Source organism: Sciurus vulgaris (assembly GCF_902686455.1).
Source record: "Sciurus vulgaris genome assembly, chromosome: 9".
Classification (NCBI taxonomy): domain Eukaryota; kingdom Metazoa; phylum Chordata; class Mammalia; order Rodentia; family Sciuridae; genus Sciurus; species Sciurus vulgaris.
In genome coordinates this window covers 104565005-104587275 of record NC_136469.1, presented here as the reverse complement: position 1 = coordinate 104587275, position 22271 = coordinate 104565005, and the positions used below count along the sequence as shown (strand labels likewise).

Below are 22271 nucleotides of genomic sequence, written 5' to 3'. Positions count from 1 at the left end.
ATATGTTTCATGGAGGAAAAGAAAAGACAAAATATTCATAAACATGAATTTGCCTCTAATCAAGGCAAGGTACATTTTCATCACTTGTATAAAACAATAACATGAAGATCACCCTGTTTTGTCTTCTCCAGTGAAGAGTAAAACATTTCACTTCAAGCATGAACAAATGAAGTGTTGGCATGCTTCAGTTCTGAGCAATAAACAGTTCAAGATATTTCAAAAATAAGAAATCCAGTTTTCATCTAGATAAAGTGCTATCCTTTTCATTGTTGCAAAATGGCCACTAACATTTTCAATTTCAGTTTTAGTTCACATTATGCCAAGAGTTTGCATGTTTGTTCTCCGATGGATTGGGTAACAAAAAATAACATGTTCACAGTATAATTAAAGTGTATGGAAGTCAACCGACTTCCCAAAGGAAGCCATGATGTCTGACTCGTATTTGTAGGAAACCAGAAACCAGTTAAACAGCAAAACACCAAATTGACCCTTTTAATATAAGGTACCCATACTCAAATGCTCTAATAAATACATAACAAGTGAAAAAAAAAGTAAAAGTAACTATTGTGAGATGAGGTTCTTCCAAAAAAAATCTCTGTCTTGTCAAGCATTCTAGGAGTCTGAGCCAGAGAAACAGCCGCCCTCTTGTCCACTCCTCCACCTGCCCACTAACACGTCCATGGACCCCCTCGCACCCTAGCTAACTGCAGCGCCCCTCCAGGGAGGGTTCTCTGTTTCTGCCCTAACTTGCCAGTGCCTCGGTAAACAGACAGAACATGTTTCTAAAAAATGTGGCTGTACAGAGCGGCTGATGGTTGCAAAGGCGCAGTGCTTTTGTGACTCCAGATACGGAAGGACGGCGGTGCTGGCTGGCTGGCTGGCTGGCTGGCTGGCTGGCTGGCTAAGGAGAGATGTGCCAGAGGCCGTCAACACGGTGTCTCAGCCTTGAGACCACAGGCTGAAACGCCAGCAGGGCTGGAAAGATAGCTTGAAAAACAGCAGTGCCAGATACAGGATAAATACGACTCAGGACCTTAGAAAAGAAATGTGTCACCAAAAATTAACAGCATCGAGTTATTTTCCTGAAACTTGGTTTTGGTAGAAAGATAAGAAAAGCAACTTTTCACTGTCCATAGAAACTCCTTCCTCTTGGCTTTGCCTGCCCTGAGCTCCGTAACTGCTTAGCCCCTGGAATTCTGACAGCTAGGTAAGCACAGCCCGGTGCAGACACTAGCCACCACAAACAGCTCCTTGTCACCCTGTGCCACCTGGAGGATGATGTTTAGTATCGAGGTTACTCACTTTTAAACATTTAAACAATTCCACTTGTACAAACTTAAAGCTATAGTTGCAGCCCTAAAAGGTGAACATCTACCCAATTCTTCTGTCCTTCTGTCAGAAAAGAGGCAGATAAGCTAGAAAGGGGTAGCAATGCTTCCAGGGAAAGTTAAAGGAATGCATTGGAAGGAGACCCCAGAAGCCGTTTAGGAAGTTTAGCAAACACTGAAAATAGACTATGGCATTCATGGGAAATGCCACTGTAACTCAGCAGACAAAGCTGAGTGGCATAGTACTCACCCGAATCCTAAAATTAGCAACTGTTATTCATATAAATCTTACTACAATCTGATTGCAGTTAACTCTACCTCAGACCAAAATAAAACCAAGAGTAGTGCTGCATGTAAAAAACCAACGGGAGAAAGTTTAACACAGCCAGATCACTGAGTGGTAACGTTAGTGGGCCGCCGGGGAAGGAGGAGGTCTGCAGGGGAAATGGGTAATAGTGCTTTGAACAGTTTCCCCTGCTTGAATTAGTCCCACAGTTCCTTAAGTTTATTCTCTTGACTGATAGAATAAAATATATCCAGATTCTGAATTTTTTGATATATCTGACGTCAGGCCATAGAATTCTTCAATAGCTTGAGCATCTATTTTCTGCAATAAAGGAAAAATAAAACAAAGCAATTATTTACCATGATTTCTGGGGAAAGAAAACACTAATGGAACATATAGTTAAATATAAGAAACACTAGTTGTTATGAAATCACAATTTGTTTTTTTTTTTGTTGTTGTTTTTTTTGTTTGTTTTTTTTTGTACCAGGGATTTCCTTTTTTTGGTTTTGAGACAGGGTCTCGCTAAGTTGCTTAGGGCCCTACTAAGTTGCTGAATTTCTGAAATAATCTGGAACTTCTGATAGCCAATGGATCATTCCACAGACTTGTCAGAAAGGATATATTCATAAATTGCAAGTCACCAGGGAAGAGTGTCACGTATTCATTCATCAACAAATATACATGAACACCCTTTGAAGAAGTCAGCAATTCTGTCTTTCAGATGGTAAACTGGAGGGTCTGGGAATAACTTTAATTCATTCAGACCACCAGAGTTAATTTCTTTTAGTTTAATGGATTAAAACAGACCATGTCATTAAGTGTAGAGTTCACTCCAGCTAGTATTTCTTTACAACAAAACCAATATATGAAATGCTTTGCTGTAATACAGATTTCTAGATCCAACAGACTGAAAAAAAATCATACACATTTTAAACAATAATCAAAACAAGAAGAAATTTTTATTAAAAAAGAATTTCAATAGGACTCTGAAGTCTATTACTTGCCCTATACCTGAGAGCAATTTAGACATGGTAGGAAACAAGAAGCATATGTCCTTGTAACTTATGGTGACACAGATATAGAGAGGCTACATCTGTGGCATCAGGTAATAAGAACATAATAGCAACAAGTCCACTATCCATATCCTCCTCCCTTTCCATGAAGAATGGGGATCAGTATAACTTAGTTTTGAAAGAAATTTAAGTTTTCAAAACGGATTATGGAAAAGCAGGCCTATTTTAGAAAATACCCATACACGTGCATCCCCCCAGGTCCCATCTGTTCCCTTTGCCTACTGGAGAACAATCCGCATACCAACCTCTACAATGTCGTCATCAAACAAAAGCCAGAAGCCATGACTTTTCACAATAGTAATATAATGCCCACGGTTAGGACCACTGGAAAAGAACAAACAAAAGAAAGTCACCAGATAAACGTTTACTTCTTCATACAACTCTGCTTTGCTCTTTATGAGCAGAGTCTCACTAGGAAAAAACTAAGGTCATCAGGATAAAGAACTTGGTAAGGCAGGTTCAGGGGCAGGCACCTACAGGCCCAGCTATGCAGGAGGCTGAGGCAAGAGGACTGCTTGAGCCCATAAGTTGAGGTCAGCCTGGGTAACCAAGACTCTATCTTAAATAATAATGGTAATAAATAATAAAGAAAAAAGTATTGCTTTGTCTATATCCACAATTCATGGAGGAGCACCTGGTAGGACAACCCAAAAATATACAAAGGGAATATGCTCTAAGGACTTGGATTCTGGGGGTGGGGGTGGGGGATAGACAGGCTTTCAGATCCACAAGTATTAACAAAGAGTTCCTGTCTACCTGCTGTGTTCCAGGTCCTGTTCTGGCTGTCAGGGAGAAAAACAGTGAGCAAAACCAAGTCCCACTTTCTTGGGACTGGGTGCTATGGTTTAAATGTGTCTCCGAAAGTTCATGTTAGAAACTTAATCCCCAGGCTGGGGATGTAGCTCAGTGGGTAGAGTGCTTGCCTCACATGCACAAGGCCCTGGGTTCAATCCCCAGCACTACCGGAAAAAAAAAAAAGAAAGAAACTTAACCCCCAATGCTACAAGAGTTGAGAGGAGGGACCTTTAAAGGTAACTCTGCTATTTCGACAGCAGTATGTTATGAAAACAAGATCAGCCCCTTCTCCCCCGCTGCACACCTATCTATGTGATGCCTTCCGCCATGACAGTGTGGCATGAAGGCCCTCACCGGATGCAGCCCCTGGGCTTGGACTTCCCAGCCTCCAGAGCCATGAGCCAAATAAACTTCTACTGCACACAAACTGTGATGCTCTGCTAGAGCAGCCCTGAAGGGACTGAGGCGCTGGGTATTGGGGGGACAGGCAGCAAACAGCCAGCAGTTAATGCATATCAGGCGGTGATCAGCACACTGAGGAGGAGTCAGGGGTGACTGGCCAGTGAGGACTGAGGGCAGGTGTTACTGGCTAACAAGCAGTGAACGGAGGTCTCGCTGACAATGTGAGATTTGAGCAGAAGCAAATTTCCTTGAAGGAAACAGGGGTGGGGTCATGTGGCTGCATGATGGCAGTTTCAAGACTGGGAGATACCAAGCACAAAGGCCTGGGGCGGGGAGAGCCTTGGAGACCACAGCAGCTGGAGCCAAGTGAGGCCCGGGAGGACAGAGGGGAGACAACCAGTGAGGGGCACAGGGGCAGCGGGGCAGAACGCATGGGGCATCATGGCTAAGAGTTCCGACTCAGGGCTGCGTGAGTCAGGAAGACAACCGGCACTTCTGAGGAGCAGGATGATCTGAGTTAAGCCTTAGAAAGATGCTGACGAGCGGTAACACATGGTAACAAGTGCTAAGATAGAAAGGTCGATGGTGTGCGCTACAGCGGGAGTAGAAAGAACAACCGCTACATGAGATTTGCATCATGAGGGGATTTTCATTCTAAATCTAGAGGTGTTTCCCAATGCACCCCTGAAGTTGAAAAGCTGAATCCCTCCACTCCTTTAACCACAAAAATGCTGCCAACAGTTCTGTCCCGTCTCTCAGCCTCATCAAGACATGCCTTCCCTCTCCCTCGGAGCTCCCACCCACTGGACCTCTGTCCCCCCAGTGAGGCCTTCGCGCTTGCTGACCTCTGCCTTAAGTGACTCTCTCCCATTTGTATTCTTGGTCTGCTCTGTCCTTGGCTCTGCTTGAATGCTGCGTCCTATGATGGATGTCACCCGCCACTGTACCTGAAGAGGCGTCTGGCATTACTTGCCCCCATCTCCCTACTTATTTCTCACAGCACTCATCAAAACCATAAATGATCCAGCAGAGGTTTGCTTTTTGGTGGTGTGGGCTCACTTCTCATGATCTGTCTTTCCCCCGGGACCCTATGCTTCATGAAGGCAGGCTCCTCAGGTCCTGGCAGGGAACCCAGGCCAGGGCCAGCCCTAGGAAGGCGCCTACCAACAGGGGAGGAGTTTAAAGCGTCCTAGTGGAAGCATGTGTGACTCGGCACCCACTCCCCTTGCTGCCACAGCTGCTTGGTCCTTTGTATCTCCGTTGCAGACAGGGATGACTCCAGAACCCAAGCTCCCACAAGTCCCCCAAGCCCTCAAATGGGCCTCTGCCTTGCTTTGACCAGTGCTCCCAGGGATCAACACTGGGCACCCACAGAGACCCCAACTGAAGGTGTCCACATACCCTGCACATCTGAGTGCTTATTTCTCCAGCCTCCCCGGCACAACTTGCAGGTCCACACTGTCCCCACCACAATGCTCCCCCCACCCCCCACCAGGCTCCATCCCGCCCAAGACCTCCCCCAGCTCCCCACAATGCAGACTCTCCCCAGCGATCAGTGACTGAAACCCTCTGTTCTTCAAAAGAATAGCTGCTAGAACTATTCTCCAGAAGAACACAAAGCTGGCTCATAACTGTCACTAGATCTAAATCACAGAGAGGTAAGAACGTATGAAGTTAACATGCTCAGAAACACAGGGCGCCTCAGATGTGAAGCTGCACTCTGAGCCCGCTCACCCTAGCAGAGTGGAAGACTCCCCGCACAGTGACAGTCTCCTCCGGGAAATGGTTTGCTCAAGACGTACCATCGAGGCGGGCGGAGAGAGACTGGCTCTGTGACATGCCCCAAACTAAAGGGATGGCAAACTGGTGGATTCTCAAAATACTTTTCCCTGCTTATACCAAATTATAGAATAAAAACTATTTGTCTAAAAGACCTTCATCAAAACACTTTACTTCTCCATTTCTAGAAGCCTTCTCTTTTCTGATTATATGCTTATTGGAGAATGTGGGGGAAAGACTTTAAATTGTCTAAAGAACATTTTTAAGGTTTTTTGTTTTTTTTTTTTTTTTGGTACTGGGAATTGAACTCAGGGGCACTAAACTACTGAGTCACATCCTCAGTCCTTTTTTGTGTTTTATTTAGAGATGGTCTCACTGAGTGTCTCGCTTTTGCTGAGGCTGGCTTTGAACTCATGATCCTCCTGCCTCAGCCTCTAGAGCCACTGGGATTACAGGCCTATGCCAGTACACCCAGTTAAGAATAGATTTTTAATCACTCCAAATGCCACAAAATTATTAAATCTGATCTCTTGCTTCTAGTCTTTATTATATATAAGATAGATTCTTATATCTTAAAGTACTTTTGAGTGCATGTAATAGATATAATCTGGCTTTTTAAAAAATTACAATCATAGCATAAACTTTATTTTTCCATGTTATTTTAAATTTATCATAAGCATCACTGCTATCCAATGAAGACTTATTAAATCATGTCCTTTATTACAGAACAATTGGATTGTCATTATTGTGATGCTATTTATGTGTATCTGTAGGTATGTTTACATAGTCAGGCACCATGTGATACGTCAGTCGGTGACAGGCCACACATACAACAACGGTCCCTTAAGACCATTGCCTGTACCAATGTGTAGGAGTACACTCTTAAGTGTCCACACAACAATGAACCGTTTCTCAGAACACATCCCACTGTTTAAATGACAGTAGTCTTTTTTTTTTTTTTTTTTTTTTTTTTAGGTGAGCAATAAGAGTATGGATGACATCCCCAAAAGTGCTGAGCACTATGGCCCAGCACGAGATGACAAAGAGCCCCTCTGTTTATCACGGGCACCTGCTTCCCAGCCCGCCTTTACCTGCCACAGTGAACAACCACGGCCACCAGGTCATACATGCGGTCCAGGTTCACGGCATCGCTGGAGGTGTTGAAGAGCCGGAGTTCCAGGGGGAAGACCACCCGGTAAGACAGCTTGGTGTACCTGTGGAGCTGCTCCATGTACTTGAACCGCTTTAGGTGCAGAGCCAAAATCATGGGCAGCTTTTTTACCCTCATCCTACAAAAGAGAAAATCAGTTGTACCCAATAACTGCTAGGGAATGAGAGCAGGCTGTGGCCTGTACAAACCTAAGGGGGTTTCCAGCACACTTCAAACTGGCAAAAACCAAACAGTTAACAGGAAGAAAAGTATCCAGCTGATGGAGACTGACGTATGCTAATCCTTGGCTCATGGAACAATGTCTCAACAGTGTATCTCTATTTGGTGGAAGTAGATGCTTCTGAATTTAGGCACTAATAAAAACACCATGTGCAATTATTCTGTCACTGTCCCCTGCCTCCCAGAGTGTAATGTATTTGGACAATCCTGCCCCCCACCTGAGATATAGACAGAGGGGCTGAGAGCTCTTGAGAAAAGGAAGTTGGGAAGAGGACAAGAAGGGAGGACGCAGATCAACTCCAGGTTCTAAGAGGATGCTTCTGGGTGTCGGGTATAAGGGGGGCCAGGCTTATGCTTGTCATCTTGGGTAAGTCTGTCCTCTTCTGTGGATCTCAGTTTCCTCACTTATAATGGAGGGGTAGCCTCAAGGGTACATTAAACGGGGCTCAAGAGAACACTGGAGACTTCGGCAGAAGTGGGTTTCCTATGGCCACGTTTGGACAAGGCTAGTTCCTATTTAAGTCCTCCATGTGCGTTAGCACACTGAAGTTTTGAGAAATCCTGCATTAAAGTAACTGTTCTGGTTTGTTTGAAGCAGCATGTCCCCCACTCACATAAATATAGAAAGCCTTTTTTGATCATTAGCGTTCCCCAACGGTCACAGCAGTGACAGCTTAACAGATAGCACTGCTGGAAGGGATGGGCTTGGTTACCTTCCAGGTCCCCCATGTCATGAGTGTGCTGAATCAGGGTCAGTGTTGTTCAGCTTTGCACACTTCAATGCATATTGTTTGAAAAGAAGAAATTGAGTCTATTTGAGGAATCAGTTAAGGTAAAACCTGTTCGTAAAAATAAGCAAAATAAAAACATCAGTAGAAAAAGAAAAGAAGAACTATGGGGAACCCTTCCTTTATAGGAACATATGACATTTTAATATATCAAGGGCCGCCGGGCATGGTGGCACATGCCTGTGATCTCCAGAACTCTGGAAACAGAGGCAGGACTGCAAGTTTCAGGCCAGCCTCAGCAACTTAGTGAGGTCCTAAGCAACTTAGTGAGACCCAGTCTCAAAATAAAAAAATTAAATAAAAAGAGCAAGAGATGTAGCTCAGTGGTAAAGTGCCCCAATTACTGGTATAGGGGGAAAAAAAAACCTGCAGGGCTGAACAGCAATCTCCTTCATGCCTTTTGCCTTAGAAGACTGAGAAGATGGGAAGCAGAGACAAGTTCCCTGTCCACTACCAGAGATCTACCTATCACCTCCACTACTGCCCATGACACTGAGGGACCTTTTGTAAGTTTTAATGCAATGAGCAAAGATGTTCATGTCTGGGGTAGAGAGCTGGGGAGACTGGCAGAGAAATTATTTCAGTCTTGACCCAGACCCCCAACAGTTTTAAACAGAAGTATTGGGCACCTGTGAGCTACCTTGGAAACTCCAAAACCACCAGGAAGAAACACATTAACTCACAGGCCGGGGTGTAGCTCAGTGATAGAGCACCTGCCTAGCATGTGCCAGACTGGGATTGATCCCCAGCACACTAATAACAACAATGACAACAACAACAATAATAAAAATAATAATAAATTTAACTTGTAGTAAAGCTTCATGGGATGACTGAAACATTGAACATCTTGGCCTCGGGGGACAGATAATGGGGAACTGGTTATCACAGAGTGTCCAGAAACCATAACTGGCAGGTGCTGGCAAAAAGATGGGAACTGTGGGTTCTATATTACTTAGGAAAGCAACAATTCTCACTGCCTATCTCTGTAACTGATGTGTTCTCGATTCCCTCATAACTTCTTATTAAATGACGGGTTTTTAAAAAAAATCCCTATAAATAAGAAGTCCCAATGTCTAAGTAATACTAACAACAATAATATCGGGTGTCTACTACGCTATGTACTGTGTGCTAAACACATTGTATCGTTTCTCTTTAATCCTAAAAGGACAGGGATTATACCTGATCCCCACCTGTGTACCCAGCATACTATCTGGCACATGGTAGCGCTCAATACTGGTGGAACGTATGACTGGATGAAAGAGCAATCAGATAGACAGCTCTCCAAGCCAGCCCTCCTGTCCGCGTTCCCTGGTGAGGAAGGCAGCTGAATAGCTCCATGAAGCCGAGACTCAAAACCTGAGCCGAGTGCCCCCAGCCGGTTCCTCCCGCGTCAGAAAGCCACCTCGGAGCTGAAGCCTTGACATACCTTTTCTGGGCCTCCTGTTTGCTGCAACACGTTTCACAATAATATTTTTGTTCACTGCACAGCGTTTCTGTGTTGCTGAAGTCTCTGGAGAGAAAAATATGTTCATCTTTTAAAAAGTCCAAACAAGTTGGGGATGTAGCTCAGTGGCAGAGCGCTCGCCTAGCATGCGTGAAGGCCTGGGTTCCATCCCTGACACCGGAAAAGAAAAAGTCCAATATACTTGGCATTCTACATTTTACACCCCTCTATCACCTGCAGAGTGACTTTTAGGTGAAAGCAGGGAAAACAGTAATCAGAGAAGATCCCTCATAACAGCAGAGGCTACTGTGCCATTACAGCATGTCTACTGGGCTGTGTGGATGACTTCACCATGAGAATTTAAAATACAACTTTATTTAATTGAACACAGATATAAACTAGGGTTGTCAACAGGTTCAGGAAAAAAGGCAAAAAAAAAAAACCCTCAGGACTTAACAGAGAATACCTTGTAAGCTGGAAATTGAAAATTGTAATGGAAAACTACTACCCATAGTAAAAGCCGACCCTACCACTCATCAGGTCTGAAAAAGGCAATCACATAAAATAAAAGATGCAGTGAAGAGCAGTGAATAAAGACTCCCCAGAGGGTCAACACTTTCAAAGACCACGAGAGTAAAGACAGTGGAATTTAAACCACATGTAACTTCCCTTACGCTGAACTAAGGAAAGCCCCAGTTATCAGGAAGTGACTGCCTTCCACCCACCCCTGCTCCCCACCGCTCCCCTACACCCAAGGGGAGAAAATCTCCAGCCTGCCTACTTTTGAGAACAAAAGTCACTGTGTCTGCTCTCTGTGTATTCATCTTATCACAAGGTTTTACTCTGCTACTTAAGAGTTTTCATTTTTTAAATGTCACAGCCTTTCATTCTTTTCTGGTCGAGATTCTACTTAACATTTTTGTGGTCTGTTTCAAAAGACTAAAAAAGAACATCCAGAATATAATAATACTCTATGGTTTTGAAAATGCTTGTGACATTTCCTTATTCAGAGTGTCCTACCTCCAGAATGATCAGATTTTATTAAACAGAAAATGGCATTTAAAAGGGTGTTAATGACTCTACACAGAATAAATCAAAGGAAAACACAGATTGCTCATCCTTCTAGTCCCAGATTAAATAATAGTCCTCCAGACTAGGTCCTGGGGATTCACAGAGAATAACTGCCCTCATAACTCACAGTCTAAGACAGCCATGTGCAAATGAGCCATTGACCACATGAAATGCTTGATGTGGCTGAGACACAAAGCAGTGCACATGGGCTGGACCTGGTGGCGCACACCTGAGATCCCAGTGATGCAGGAGGCTGAGGCAGGAGGATCACAAGTTCAAGGCCAGCCTCAGCAACTTAGCAAGGCCCTAAGCAGCAATGAGACCCTGTTTCAAAATAAAAGGGTTGGGGATATGGCTCAGTGGTAAGGCACCTCTGGGGTTCAATTCCTAGTACCCTCCCCCCAAAAAAGAATCACAACAAGCAACACACACAGTTCCTCTGCCTGCACCACTGAGGAGGAAGTCAACTCCCTGCCACGGCTACACGCTGTGGTCATCAGAGCAAACTGCTCTTCTGACCTCTTTGCCTCAGCCACCGGAGCCTCGGGCTGCGCTCGTTTAGCCTTGCTGTTTCCTCAGCACCCAGAGCTCTCCTCTGAGGCCTACATGGCTGGCTGTCCAGAGCTCAGCTTCATATCCCCCTTTGGAGAGGACCTCTCTGACCACCCAGCCCCTGCCATGTGGCTGTCTGGTTTTCTTCAGCCCATCTGAAACTGTCCTACTGTTCATCTGGTCTCTTGCCTCTCCTGTAAGCAGGCAATGGCTTTGTCTTACTCACTGTCATATCCCCGGCCTGACCCATAATGGCACTTGATAATAGTTAGTGGCCAAATAATGAACAACAATGATAGACACAGAAATAAAGTTCAGGGGAAAGCACAGAAAAAAGAGTAATGAACACGGTCTGGAGCGATGCAGGCCATCTCCCCAACGGGCAAAGGCCAAGTCAGGTTCCCGCAGAGGGAACGTGTGTGTGCCAGGGCTCAAGAGTGAAGGAACACCGCAGCGCAGAGGAAGGGGTGCAGGGCACAGAGGCAACGCGTGGACACGGGTGGGGTGTGGCGAGAATGGCCTCTGCCGTGGTAGCAGTCACCAGGACACTACCACGAGGCTGGCGTGGACCCTGTGGCTCTGCAGCCCATCAACCGTTCTCAGAAAGGAAAAGACATAATTAGACAGCACCTTGGAGAAATGCCACTTTGGGCAGAAGGACTAGAGGGGGTTGAAAGGCAGGGAAACCGTTCAGAAGGCAATTAGAGTCAACTTCCAGATTTCAAGCACTTAGTTCATAAACAGACTCTAAATTAGCTGAATGAAGACTTCAGTTGAGTCACTGCTGTGAAACTGTGGCTTGGCTGCACAGGGCGGGCTGGAGAGGGCAGCAGGAGGCGAGGCCAGGCCTCAGTGAGGTTCCTGTCCACGGAACACCTCCCACAGACAAGCCTCTGTATCAGAACAGCCAAGGAAGCTCAGCAAAGATAAGGAAATAAACACTTTCTATCTCATGTCTCCAAAAATGTTCTTTGTAGGCCCAGATAGGTAGAGGTTAGTGCAGGATAAACCTCCCTGATCCCCACATCCTTGACACTTCTGGGCCCAAGCGTTTCTGATAAGGGAGGCTCGACCTGTACTAATTTAAAGACCCAATTTACAAACTATCTCCATCGTGCCCACTGCCAGCTGGCTGGAAGCCCACTGCCACCAAAGACACGGTGATGCTCTCATGGTATTTGAGTTGAGAAGTGGAACATGAGGATCATTCAGGAAAAGGGGCTGACTAGCAGTAAACCAGGGCAGAAGAGGTCTATTGGTCTAGGCCGATGGGTGCCAGAAGCAAAGTGAGCAACAGAGATGGAGGTGTCTCCAGGAGAAAGTAAAGGGGAGGCAGACAGTAGAGCGCTCTTTGATACACGACCAGAGCACAGAGAAGGCGGTGGGGCACGAAGCTCTTCACATTTCTTCCAACAGAGTTATAGTAGCAAATATTATTTAAAGATAGACTTTAGGAACAAATCTATTAAGAAATGCACACCTTAATGAAGGAAACTATAAAACCTTACGGAAACACACACAAGAATTGATTAAATGGAGAAAGACCACGTTCCCACATGGGAAGGCTCTCCTCTATCGCACAGACAGCTACCATGTCCAACTTCACAGGTCTATATTTGATACAGTCTCCATTAAATCCTTAACTAATTCAACACGATAGTTCGAAAACTCATTTGGATAAAAGAAATTCTCCATCAGTGCTTTCTGATCATTTTCACTTCGGGACCCACGAGGAACTGCATAAGCGTGGGAAGCACACTGAGGTAAATCTATGTGGACGCTCTGACCGTGGGCCGGGGACTCTGCCGGTGCCGAGCTCTGCACACCTCCCTGGAGCTGAGGGAACATCACACCCCTGCAACCCTGTTCCCTGCCACTAGGAAGCTTCGCTCTAAACTCTAGAGCATGTGGGGATTGTTCACAAATCTCAATACTCAAAGCCCCCACTCCTGTGCCTTTTCACACTCGCACCCCGATCAAATACATGAGAATTTCTCCAGGTAAAACCTAGACAGGCATTGCTGTTCAAACTCCCCCAACCTCCAGTGTGCTGCCCTGACTGAGAACAGCTGTTCCCACGCGGCCCAGATGTCAGTAGGCATCTAAACACCCTGGGGAATCTTGTCAAGACTCAGATTTTGATTGAGTCTTGGTGGGGACCTGAGATTCTGCATTTCTAATGAGATCCCAGGTGGTATCCAGGGTGCTAGTCTGTGGACCTCTGAGTAGCAAGGAACCAGAGCAGAGTTTCTGACTTGGCGGTATCTGAATCACCAGAATATGTTTTTAAAGACAGAGGTCCAGACAACCTGAAGTTCTTGAACATGGTCTGGGCCTCTAGTTTTACCAGCTTTCCCAGGTGATTCTGAGACACGCTAACCTTTGAGAAGTACTAATTCAAGGGTTAGAACAATTTTTAAGAAAGAAATCTGTAAGAAGGGCTATGTGTCAGATACCAAGAAATACTATGTATCAATAATAACCAAAATGGAAACAGAAGCGAGAAACCAATAGATAAGCAATGGGAATGCATTATATATCAGAGAAGTTTCTCAAAATAAGTGGAAAAGGAATTTCTTTCAATGAATATTAATTTTTCAAATAGAAAGGGCTTCGGGACAATTACAAGGCTGCTTTCCTCTAACACAGGGCTCATGTCCTGACGCTGAGAATTTTTAAGGGAAGGAAACAGAGGAAGTGGAAGGTGATTTTTGGGCACTGAACATTTTAAAGAGAAAAGTGCGTTTCTGTGATGGAGCCACGGGGAAGGAAGAAGGCATTCAATAGGAAGACAAAAACTACCAGAAGGCCTGCAAGGATCATGAAGATGAACCGCACACATGCAGAGGGCTTACCTTGTCTAAAACACAGAACTGAGATTCAAAATATCAGAATTATAGCTCTGCCAGAGCTGGATTTAAAGCTTCTTTAGATCTGTATCCTGAATTTAACCACTGTTTACACATTTCTCTGCGGCTAAAGTTCAGTGAAAACACACTGTCATCTGTCACCTAAACCCCTTCTGAAAGGAGGTAGCAGGGATCTTTCATTCGGATGCCATACTTTTATTTATTTATTTATTTATCTATTTATTTATTTATTTATATTTTTGGCACTGGAGATTGAACCCAGGAACACTTTCCCACTGAGTTATATCCCCAACCCTTTTCTTTCTCTCTCTCTTTTTTTTTAATTTTTCTTTATTTCTTTTTCTTTTCTTTGACACAGGGTCTAAATTGCTGAGGCTGGCCTTGGACTCGAGATTCTCATACCTCAGCTTCCCAAGTTGCTGGGGTTACAGGTGTGCCCCACCATGCTCAGCAAATCCCACAATTTTTAGTTTATTTTAAAAAGTTATTCAAATAACTTGAAAGACAAAAATAACACATCATAAGAGATATGTAGACATCTCAAGAAAATTTATAAGGCCAACTTTTTAAAGACTAATGGGGAAAAATATAAACCAAATAAAATCATTAGAGAGACCAAGAAAGATCAACATCATTTCTTCTTGTTAGTCTCAAATATGGAAAAAGTTAAAGAGCCAGCTTGAATTACAAATGTGCTGGTGGGAATTTCTCTGGTGGACAGGCTGGAAGAGGCCCCAGAATTCTTAATGGTGAATGGCAGCAGCAGGCAGCTTCTCTCAAGGTGTACATGTATGGGTAGACAAAATGAGATGGTCAAGGTCAAGGGTGCTCTCTGTCAGGACACGAGCCTGAACGGCCCACTCAGACGTGGATCTGGCAATGTTTAAAAGGCATTTGGTGGCTACTGCACATTCACCCATCCCAGCTGTAACCCTTCCGAGTGCCTCTACCCTGCCTTCATCAGGCACGCAGGACCAACACATTCATTTCCAGGAAAAGAAAGCATGGACACAAGTCTGGGATAATTTCTTTAAAACACAGCTCCCCAAAGGTCAAAATAGGACTAACCACCTCGTCCTTTACCCAGCTTATCTCAAAGAGACAGACACTGCCTCCTGCCCTTTGGAAGAGCCCAAGATTTCCCAGAAGGGAAGGGAACAGTCAATGTGCCCATTCCCAAACTGCCTCCAAGAGGGAGAATGGGCAGATAACGCCTCCCCCAGCCCCTCATCCGCCAATGTCTGTTCAGCCTCTGGTCATGAAACCGCGGGATATCAAAGTGCCTTCTTCCCCACAGGAAGGCTGGGAGCACGTGCCTGAACACGACCAGGCAGAAGAAAGAGAGGCCCCCGAAGCACCACGCAGCAGAGACAACACACTCCCCGGACCCCTGGGCCTGCAGAGTCAGGGGCTGGACACCACCCCGCCCGGAGCTGTCCGCTGGGGGTGAGGACCCTCTGCGCCCTGGTAACAGGAAGTGACCAGTCCCAGCTCCCATCCCGCCGCTCTTCTCAGCTGGGGGTGGCGACTCTGTCCTGGAAGATGGCTTTCTACCAGGCAACCAGCACAGCAAGTCCCTTGAATCTATTCTAAAAGGTTCCAGGGAACCCAAGTTTCTGAAAGAACAGTCCTGTCACCTGAGCCTTCTGACACAGATCGACAGTGCCTTCTGACGACACTGAAAAGGCTGTGGCACTCTGCCCGGGAGGCCCACCCTGGACACTCAGTCTACAGGGCACCTTGGCCTCAGCCACTCCCTACGCAATGCATTTGCTTCCATGCACCGACCAGCACCTGTGTGCCCACTAGAAGAATATAAGGGCCGTGGGAGCAGGAGCCTGCGGTGACAGTCACCCCTCTGTCCCCATGTCCACAACAGGGCCGGGCAAACTGCAAGCACCCACGTCCTCTTGTGCAAAGGGTGTGGGGAGTGAGAATCTTGTCTGCATAGCAACTCTGAACACATTTCAATATACGAGTCAGTACGCATCCGGACAGTTCTCCTGGACGAGCACGCCCACACCCTGGGCTCCTTGCCTCTCTCAGTGCTAAGGAGGGAGGACTCCATGAACGACCTCCAGAGAATACTAAAAAGATGGGGGAGAAGGCGATTTCTTCGCTGGTTCTCAAGGGGCATGATTTTTTAAATAACAGAAGAGAGTATCTTAGAAAAAGCAAAAGTAACGATAGGCATCCGTAACATTTATTAACTTATTTACATAAGTGAGTGTATGAGAAAGAGACTGAAGAAAGCCAAAAGTGTTCCTCTATTAAAGACCACAATTTTACTTTTTAAATTTAATAACTGATGACTTCTACCTGATCCTCTCTCTGCTCGTGAGACTCTTCTCAGAACACATTTACTTATTTTGAATCTCTCTTTGGAAAGAAGAAATAGAAAATAATAGGATTACACTGGTTTAAGAGCAAGGAAGATTAAGTCCTGAAAATACAGGATCATATTTCTCCATTTATTTACTAGCCTCAAAACACAGGCAGAATTCATGAGGTTACCTCAGACAGTGGGTAATGGAAGTGTTCTGCTCCACATCAACAGAAAGGTCAAGAAAATCTTCATCTTTGCTACTAACCTAAAGGAAAGGAAGACAAAGAAAAATGTATTAGGCACAAAATACATAGCAGACACTGTAGTCAAAACTGTGACCACATACAGATGATCTGACGCCATCACTGCAGTAAGCCACAGGTGGTGACACACACTCACTGCCAGCAGTCACCTCCAAGCCACCTGATCTAGAGAAAACCCGATTCTCAGGTCAACCCCATCCCTACCACAATTAATCTTTAATAATTAAAACTCAACCAGATCTCTCTTCCTCCCCAGACATCTGCCCCATTGTTTCAACACAGGAAGTACCAGACAAACATCCGAAGAGCCTGCTCGGAGAATGACGCAAATGGATAAAGGAGGAGACCTGGAAAACTTCCTACCCAGGCAATCGCCCCTCCTTTTTTTTTTTTTTAATTTTTAAATTTGTTTTAGTTATACATGACAGTAGAATGCACTTTGATACATCATATATAATACAGTATAACTGCTCATTTTTTCTACATGATATAGAATCCCACCAGTCATATAGTTATACATATACATAGGGTAGTATTGTCGGATTCATTCTGCTGTCCTTCCCATCCTCATATCCTTTCCCTGCCCTTCACTCATCTGCCCCTAATCTAAAGTAACTCTATTCTTCCCTCGCACCTTCCCATTGTGAATTAGTATCTGCATATCAGAAAATTTTTGGCTTTTGGTTTTTGAGGGATTGCTTATTTCGCTTAGCATGACATTCTCCAGCTCCATTCATTTACCGGCAAATGCCATCATTTCATTCTTCTTCAAGGCTGAGTAATATTCCAGTGTGTGTGTGTGTGTGTGTGTGTGTGTGTGTGTGTGTGTTTATATATATACATATATACCACATTTTTCTATCCATTCATCTATTGAAGGGCACCTAGATTGGTCCAATAGTTTAGCTACTGTGAGTTCAGCTGCTATAAACATTGATGTGGCTGCATCACTGTAATATGCCGATTTTAAGTTCTTTGGGTATAAACTGAGGGATCAGATAGCTAGGTCAAATGGTGGTTCCATTTCAAGTTTTCTGAGGAATCTCCATATTGCTTTCTATAATGGTTGCTCCAATTTGCATTCCCACTAGCAATGTATGAGTATACCTTTTCCCCCACATCCTTGCCAACAACACTAATTGTTGCTTGTATTCTTGATTGCCATTCTCACTGGAGTGAGATGGATTTGCATTTCTCTAATTGCTAGAGATGTTGAACATTTTTTCACATTTGTTGATTGATTGTATGTCTTCTGTGAAGTATCTGTTCAGTTCCTTTGCCAATTTATTGATTGGGTTATTGGTTTTTTAGTGTTGAGTTTTTTGAGTTCTTTATATTTCCTGGAGACTGTATCTGAGGTGCAAGTGGTTAAGATTTTCTCCCACTCTGTAGGCTCTCTCTTCATGCTATTGATTGTTTACTGAGAAGTGTTTGATTTGCTTCCATTCCATTTATTGATTCTTGACCTTACTTCTTGTGCTTTAGGAGTCTTGTTAAGGAAGCCAGTTTCTAAGCCTTGTGAAGATTTGGGTCTACTTCTTTTCCTATTAGGCGCAGGGTCTCTGTTCTAGTGCCTAAGTCTTTGATCCACTCTGAGTTGAGTTTTGTGCAGGGTGAGAGATAGAGGTTTCATTTCATTTTGTCACATGTGAATTTCCGGTTTTCCCAGCACCATCTGTTGAACAGGCCATCTTTTCTCTGGTCAATCAGTCGCCCCTTCTTTAAGTTGCTTCACCTTCTACCAGTCTCCTGAACTCACACCCTGCCTCCTGTGCCTCGCCTTTCAGGCTGTGGAGAGCCATGCCAACCACATGCCTGTGGAGCTGTCCTTGTCGTCCGCAGAGCCCTGTGCTGTCTGTGGCAAGGGTCAGCCCTGGAGCTGGCCTGAGCTCCGGCCCACGCAGCACGCCCTGCTGAGCCCTGCAGGGGCTGAGCCAGCACACCGGCCCCAGCTGCTTCTCAGCCTCCACAGGTCATGCCGCACCAGTTCTGAATCTCGTTCTTATTGAACTGTCTCTCCCTTACTTAAATGAGAAATTCCGAAGACTGGCTTCCGTAATAACCAAGATCTTGGCATACCAACACGCCCCCAGATACGACACACTCAGATAACCACAGACTCAAGGCAGCCAGCCGAAAGCGCTGGAGAATGAGCACAAGCAGCAGATGGTGACACGTTCTGAGGAAGAATGATGGCCTGAGTTCACGGTTCCACCCCAGGCAGGGACATAGGGCCCGTGGGGGGAAATGCAGTCTTTCTGATCTGGGAGCCAGAAGTCTAAATCTGAGCAATGACATCCACTGGAAAGAAGGGATCGAGTCCAAGATGGTACAAAGGGATCGAATCCAAGATGGCAAGAAGGGATCGAGTCCAAAATGGTACAAAGGGGAAGAGTCCAAGATGGTAAGAAGGTATCGAGTCCAAGATGGTAGGAAGGGATAGAGTCCAAGATGGTACGAAGGGGAAGAGTCCAAGATGGTACGAAGGGGAAGAGTCCAAGATGGTACGAAGGGGAAGAGTCCAAGATGGTATGAAGGGATAGAGTCCAAGATGGTAAGAAGGGATCGAGTCCAAGATGGTATGAAGGGGAAGAGTCCAAAATGGTAAGAAGGGATCGAGTCCAAGATGGTACGAAGGGATAGAGTCCAAGATGGTACGAAGGGGAAGAGTCCAAGATGGTACGAAGGGGAAGAGTCCAAGATGGTACGAAGGGGAAGAGTCCAAGATGGTACGAAGGGATAGAGTCCAAGATGGTAAGAAGGGATCGAGTCCAAGATGGTATGAAGGGGAAGAGTCCAAAATGGTAAGAAGGGATCGAGTCCAAGATGGTACGAAGGGGAAGAGTCTAAGATGGTAAGAAGGGATCGAGTCCAAGATGGTACGAAGGGATAGAGTCCAAGATGGTACGAAGGGGAAGAGTCCAAGATGGTATCACCAACTTTGCCCACATCTGGTTGACCACACCCCTGGCTCAGCACGAGTACAAAGCAAGTCAGCTGGGGGACATGTGACCCAAGGCTTGAGCTACCCAATAAGCAGAACTTGTGGTTTGAATCAAGATAGCTTCCTGCTAAAACTAAAGGCACTCAATACTCATTGAAGAAAAATAATAGAATCCAGAGTCTCTGTAACTTAACAGTCTCCACGTCCTGAACAAGATCCAAACGTACAATATGCAAAGAACCAAGAAAATGGAAGAAATTCTTAAAAGAAAATCAAGTGAGGCCAATCCTAGGATAACCCAGATGTTGAGATTAGTAGATGGGGAGTTTTCAAGAAGCTATTATAACTATCTTTGGTAAAGTGAAAGAAAATACACTCATCATAAATCAAAAACTATAACATCCTGGAAGAAAAAAAGAAACAATTAAAAAAAAAAAAGAATCAAATGGAAATTCCAGAACTGGAAAACAAAACACAATGGAAACTTAACAGCAGCAAAATGGAAGTGACAGGAAAGAGCAAGTGAACTAGAAGACAGATCAACAGAAATTATCTACTAAGATAATAAAGAAAAAACATCGCAGTAAAAATTAGCAAATACTCAGGGGCCTTTTTTAAAAATAATATTGTACATACAGAGTTCTAGAAGAAGAGAGAATAGAATAGGATAACTATTTGAAAAACTAATGGCTAAACAGTTCCCAAATTTGATGAAATACATATATTACTAGATTCAAGGTACTCAAGATAAATCCAAAAATAAATACAAGATAAATACAAAGAAGGCAGCCAAGGAACATCAGAGGCACATTGCTGAAATCCAAAGATAAAAGGCAAATCTTAACCAAGAAAAAAGGGGGTCTGGGGATATAGCTCAGTTGGTAGAGTGCTACCCTTGCAAGCACAAGGTGCTGGGTTCAATTCCCAGCACCACGTGAGGGAAAAAAAAAAAAAAAAAAAAAAAGAGTGACTTCATAGAGCGATTCCATCGGCAGCTGACCTCTTAGAACCACGGCAGCCAGAAAAGTCTGAACAACACCTTGAACAGACCTTCTATATCCCAATAACAAATTCTTCAAGAATAAAGGCACAAAGAAGAAACTCATTACTGAAAATTTCTGCACTATAAGAAAAACTAAGGGAAGTTCCTTCAGCCAAAGAAACTGAGATCCTCAAACAAGAACGAAGAAAGCTGGGTATGATGGCGCACACCTGAAATCCCAGTGCCTCAGGAGGCTGAGGCAGGAGGATCATGAGTTCAAAGCCAGCCTCAGCAAGTGAGGCTTTAAGCAACTCAGTGAGACCCTGTCTCTAAGTAAAATGCCAAATAGGGCTGGGGATGTGGCTCGGTGGTTCAGCACCCTGGGTTCAATCTCTAGCTAGCAACAAGGCTGGGGCAGGGGAGGAGGATGAGGAGCATCCAAATGGTAAATACATGTGTGAACACAAAAGATGTGAGTTTCCAGTTTTTGTTTGTTTGTTTGGAGGGGGGTTGGGGGCTTTTATCCTCTTATTTAACTTTTTTATAATACTTATGCCTCTTTAAAGAAAAGATGATTGTCCTGTGGGGTTCACACCACCCATAAACGTGATACGTATAACTAGTACAACGTAAAGAACAGGGAAGGTGAGGGCAGAGGGGATGTGCTCCTACACATTGACAGGCCTTCTATACTTGATGTGGAAAAGCAGCATTATCAATGGCGGACTGTGAAAAGTGAAGACTGTGGATTGTGATCTCTAACACAATCACGAAACTTACGATGTGCACACACACAGGAAATGCTGAGAACAGAGGCAAAGAGAAAAAGTCATAAGGAATTGTAAATATATATATATTCCAATAATCCAGAAAGAAAAAGCATAAAAAGAGAAAAAAAATCTGAGAAAACAAGTAATAAATGGTAGTAGCCCCATGCCCAAATATGTCAATAATTATAGCAAATATTAAGGAATTGATAATTCCAAATAAAGATATAAATTGATGAATGGACTTGTTTTTTTAAAAGCCTAGACTGATTACATGCTGTCCAAAAGAGCTAAACTTTAAATATAAAAATACAGGTTGAAAATAAGTGGTTGGAAAAAAAACATACGAAGACATGCAAAGAATTAGAATAAGTACGTAAAGGGTTATATTGTTATCACATAAAATAGATTTTTAAGACAAAGTTATAAGAATAAAAGAAAACATTTTCTAATGATAAAAGGGTCAATTTATTAGCAGAATATAACAGGAAGGCTCCTCACAACAGAGTGTAAAAACTACACGAGGCTCCACAGTATCCAACAATAAAAAGGAAAGAACTACTGACACAGGATCCTCCAAAAAGTCATGCAGATGAACAAAGTCAAGACCCAAAAGACCACACGTTCTCTGATTCCATCACATCAAAATGCAGAAAAGGCAGACCCCTGAGGCAGAGAGCAGATTCCTGGAGGGCTGGTGCAGGGGGTAGGGATCGACTGCCAGATCCAAGAGCTCTGTCTCAACTGCTGTGATGGAGACGTGCAAACCCAGGAGATGGTGATGGTTGCGCAGCACAGCAAGTCACTAAAAGATCGCCGAAGAGATGAATCTCACGATGTGTAAGTTGTCCCTCAACAAAGTCACTTTTTAAAACTTTAAAAATTCACGAAGCAAAAACTGACAGAATTAGAAGAAATAAGACGATCCCACACAGTTAGGTATTTTAACAGCCTTTTCTCAGCAGCTGACAAAAAAGTTGGGTTGGGGGGGGGTAGCCAAAGACATCAAAGATCTGAATAACTTTATCGACCGCCATATCTGACTGACAAAGGATATTACACCCAACAACTACATAATACACATTTTATTCAATGCAGGGATTTTTGATAGGGGTAATTTTACAGTGAACCATGCCCATAATCCTAGCACCTGGGGAGGCTGAGGCAGGAGGATCTCAAGTTCAAGGCCAGTCTTAACAAATTAGTGAGAC

At 44.3% G+C, this 22271-nt stretch overlaps 1 protein-coding gene across 3 annotated transcripts in view; it reads right to left on the bottom strand.

Moving 5' to 3' along the window:
• Positions 1-881: 881 nt before the first annotated feature.
• The window catches only part of USP46 (ubiquitin specific peptidase 46), a 57664-nt gene continuing 36274 nt past the window's right edge, over positions 882-22271 (bottom strand). For all 3 annotated transcript variants that reach the window (XM_079154076.1, XM_079154074.1, XM_079154075.1), the window contains 5 exons: positions 16293-16369; positions 9268-9351; positions 6755-6952; positions 2933-3011; positions 882-1935 (listed from right to left, as the gene is read on the bottom strand). In XM_079154076.1, the coding sequence (XP_079010202.1) occupies positions 1834-1935; positions 2933-3011; positions 6755-6952; positions 9268-9351; positions 16293-16369 (540 nt within the window). In that variant the 3' untranslated portion in view covers positions 882-1833. The remainder of the gene's footprint in view (positions 1936-2932; positions 3012-6754; positions 6953-9267; positions 9352-16292; positions 16370-22271) is intronic.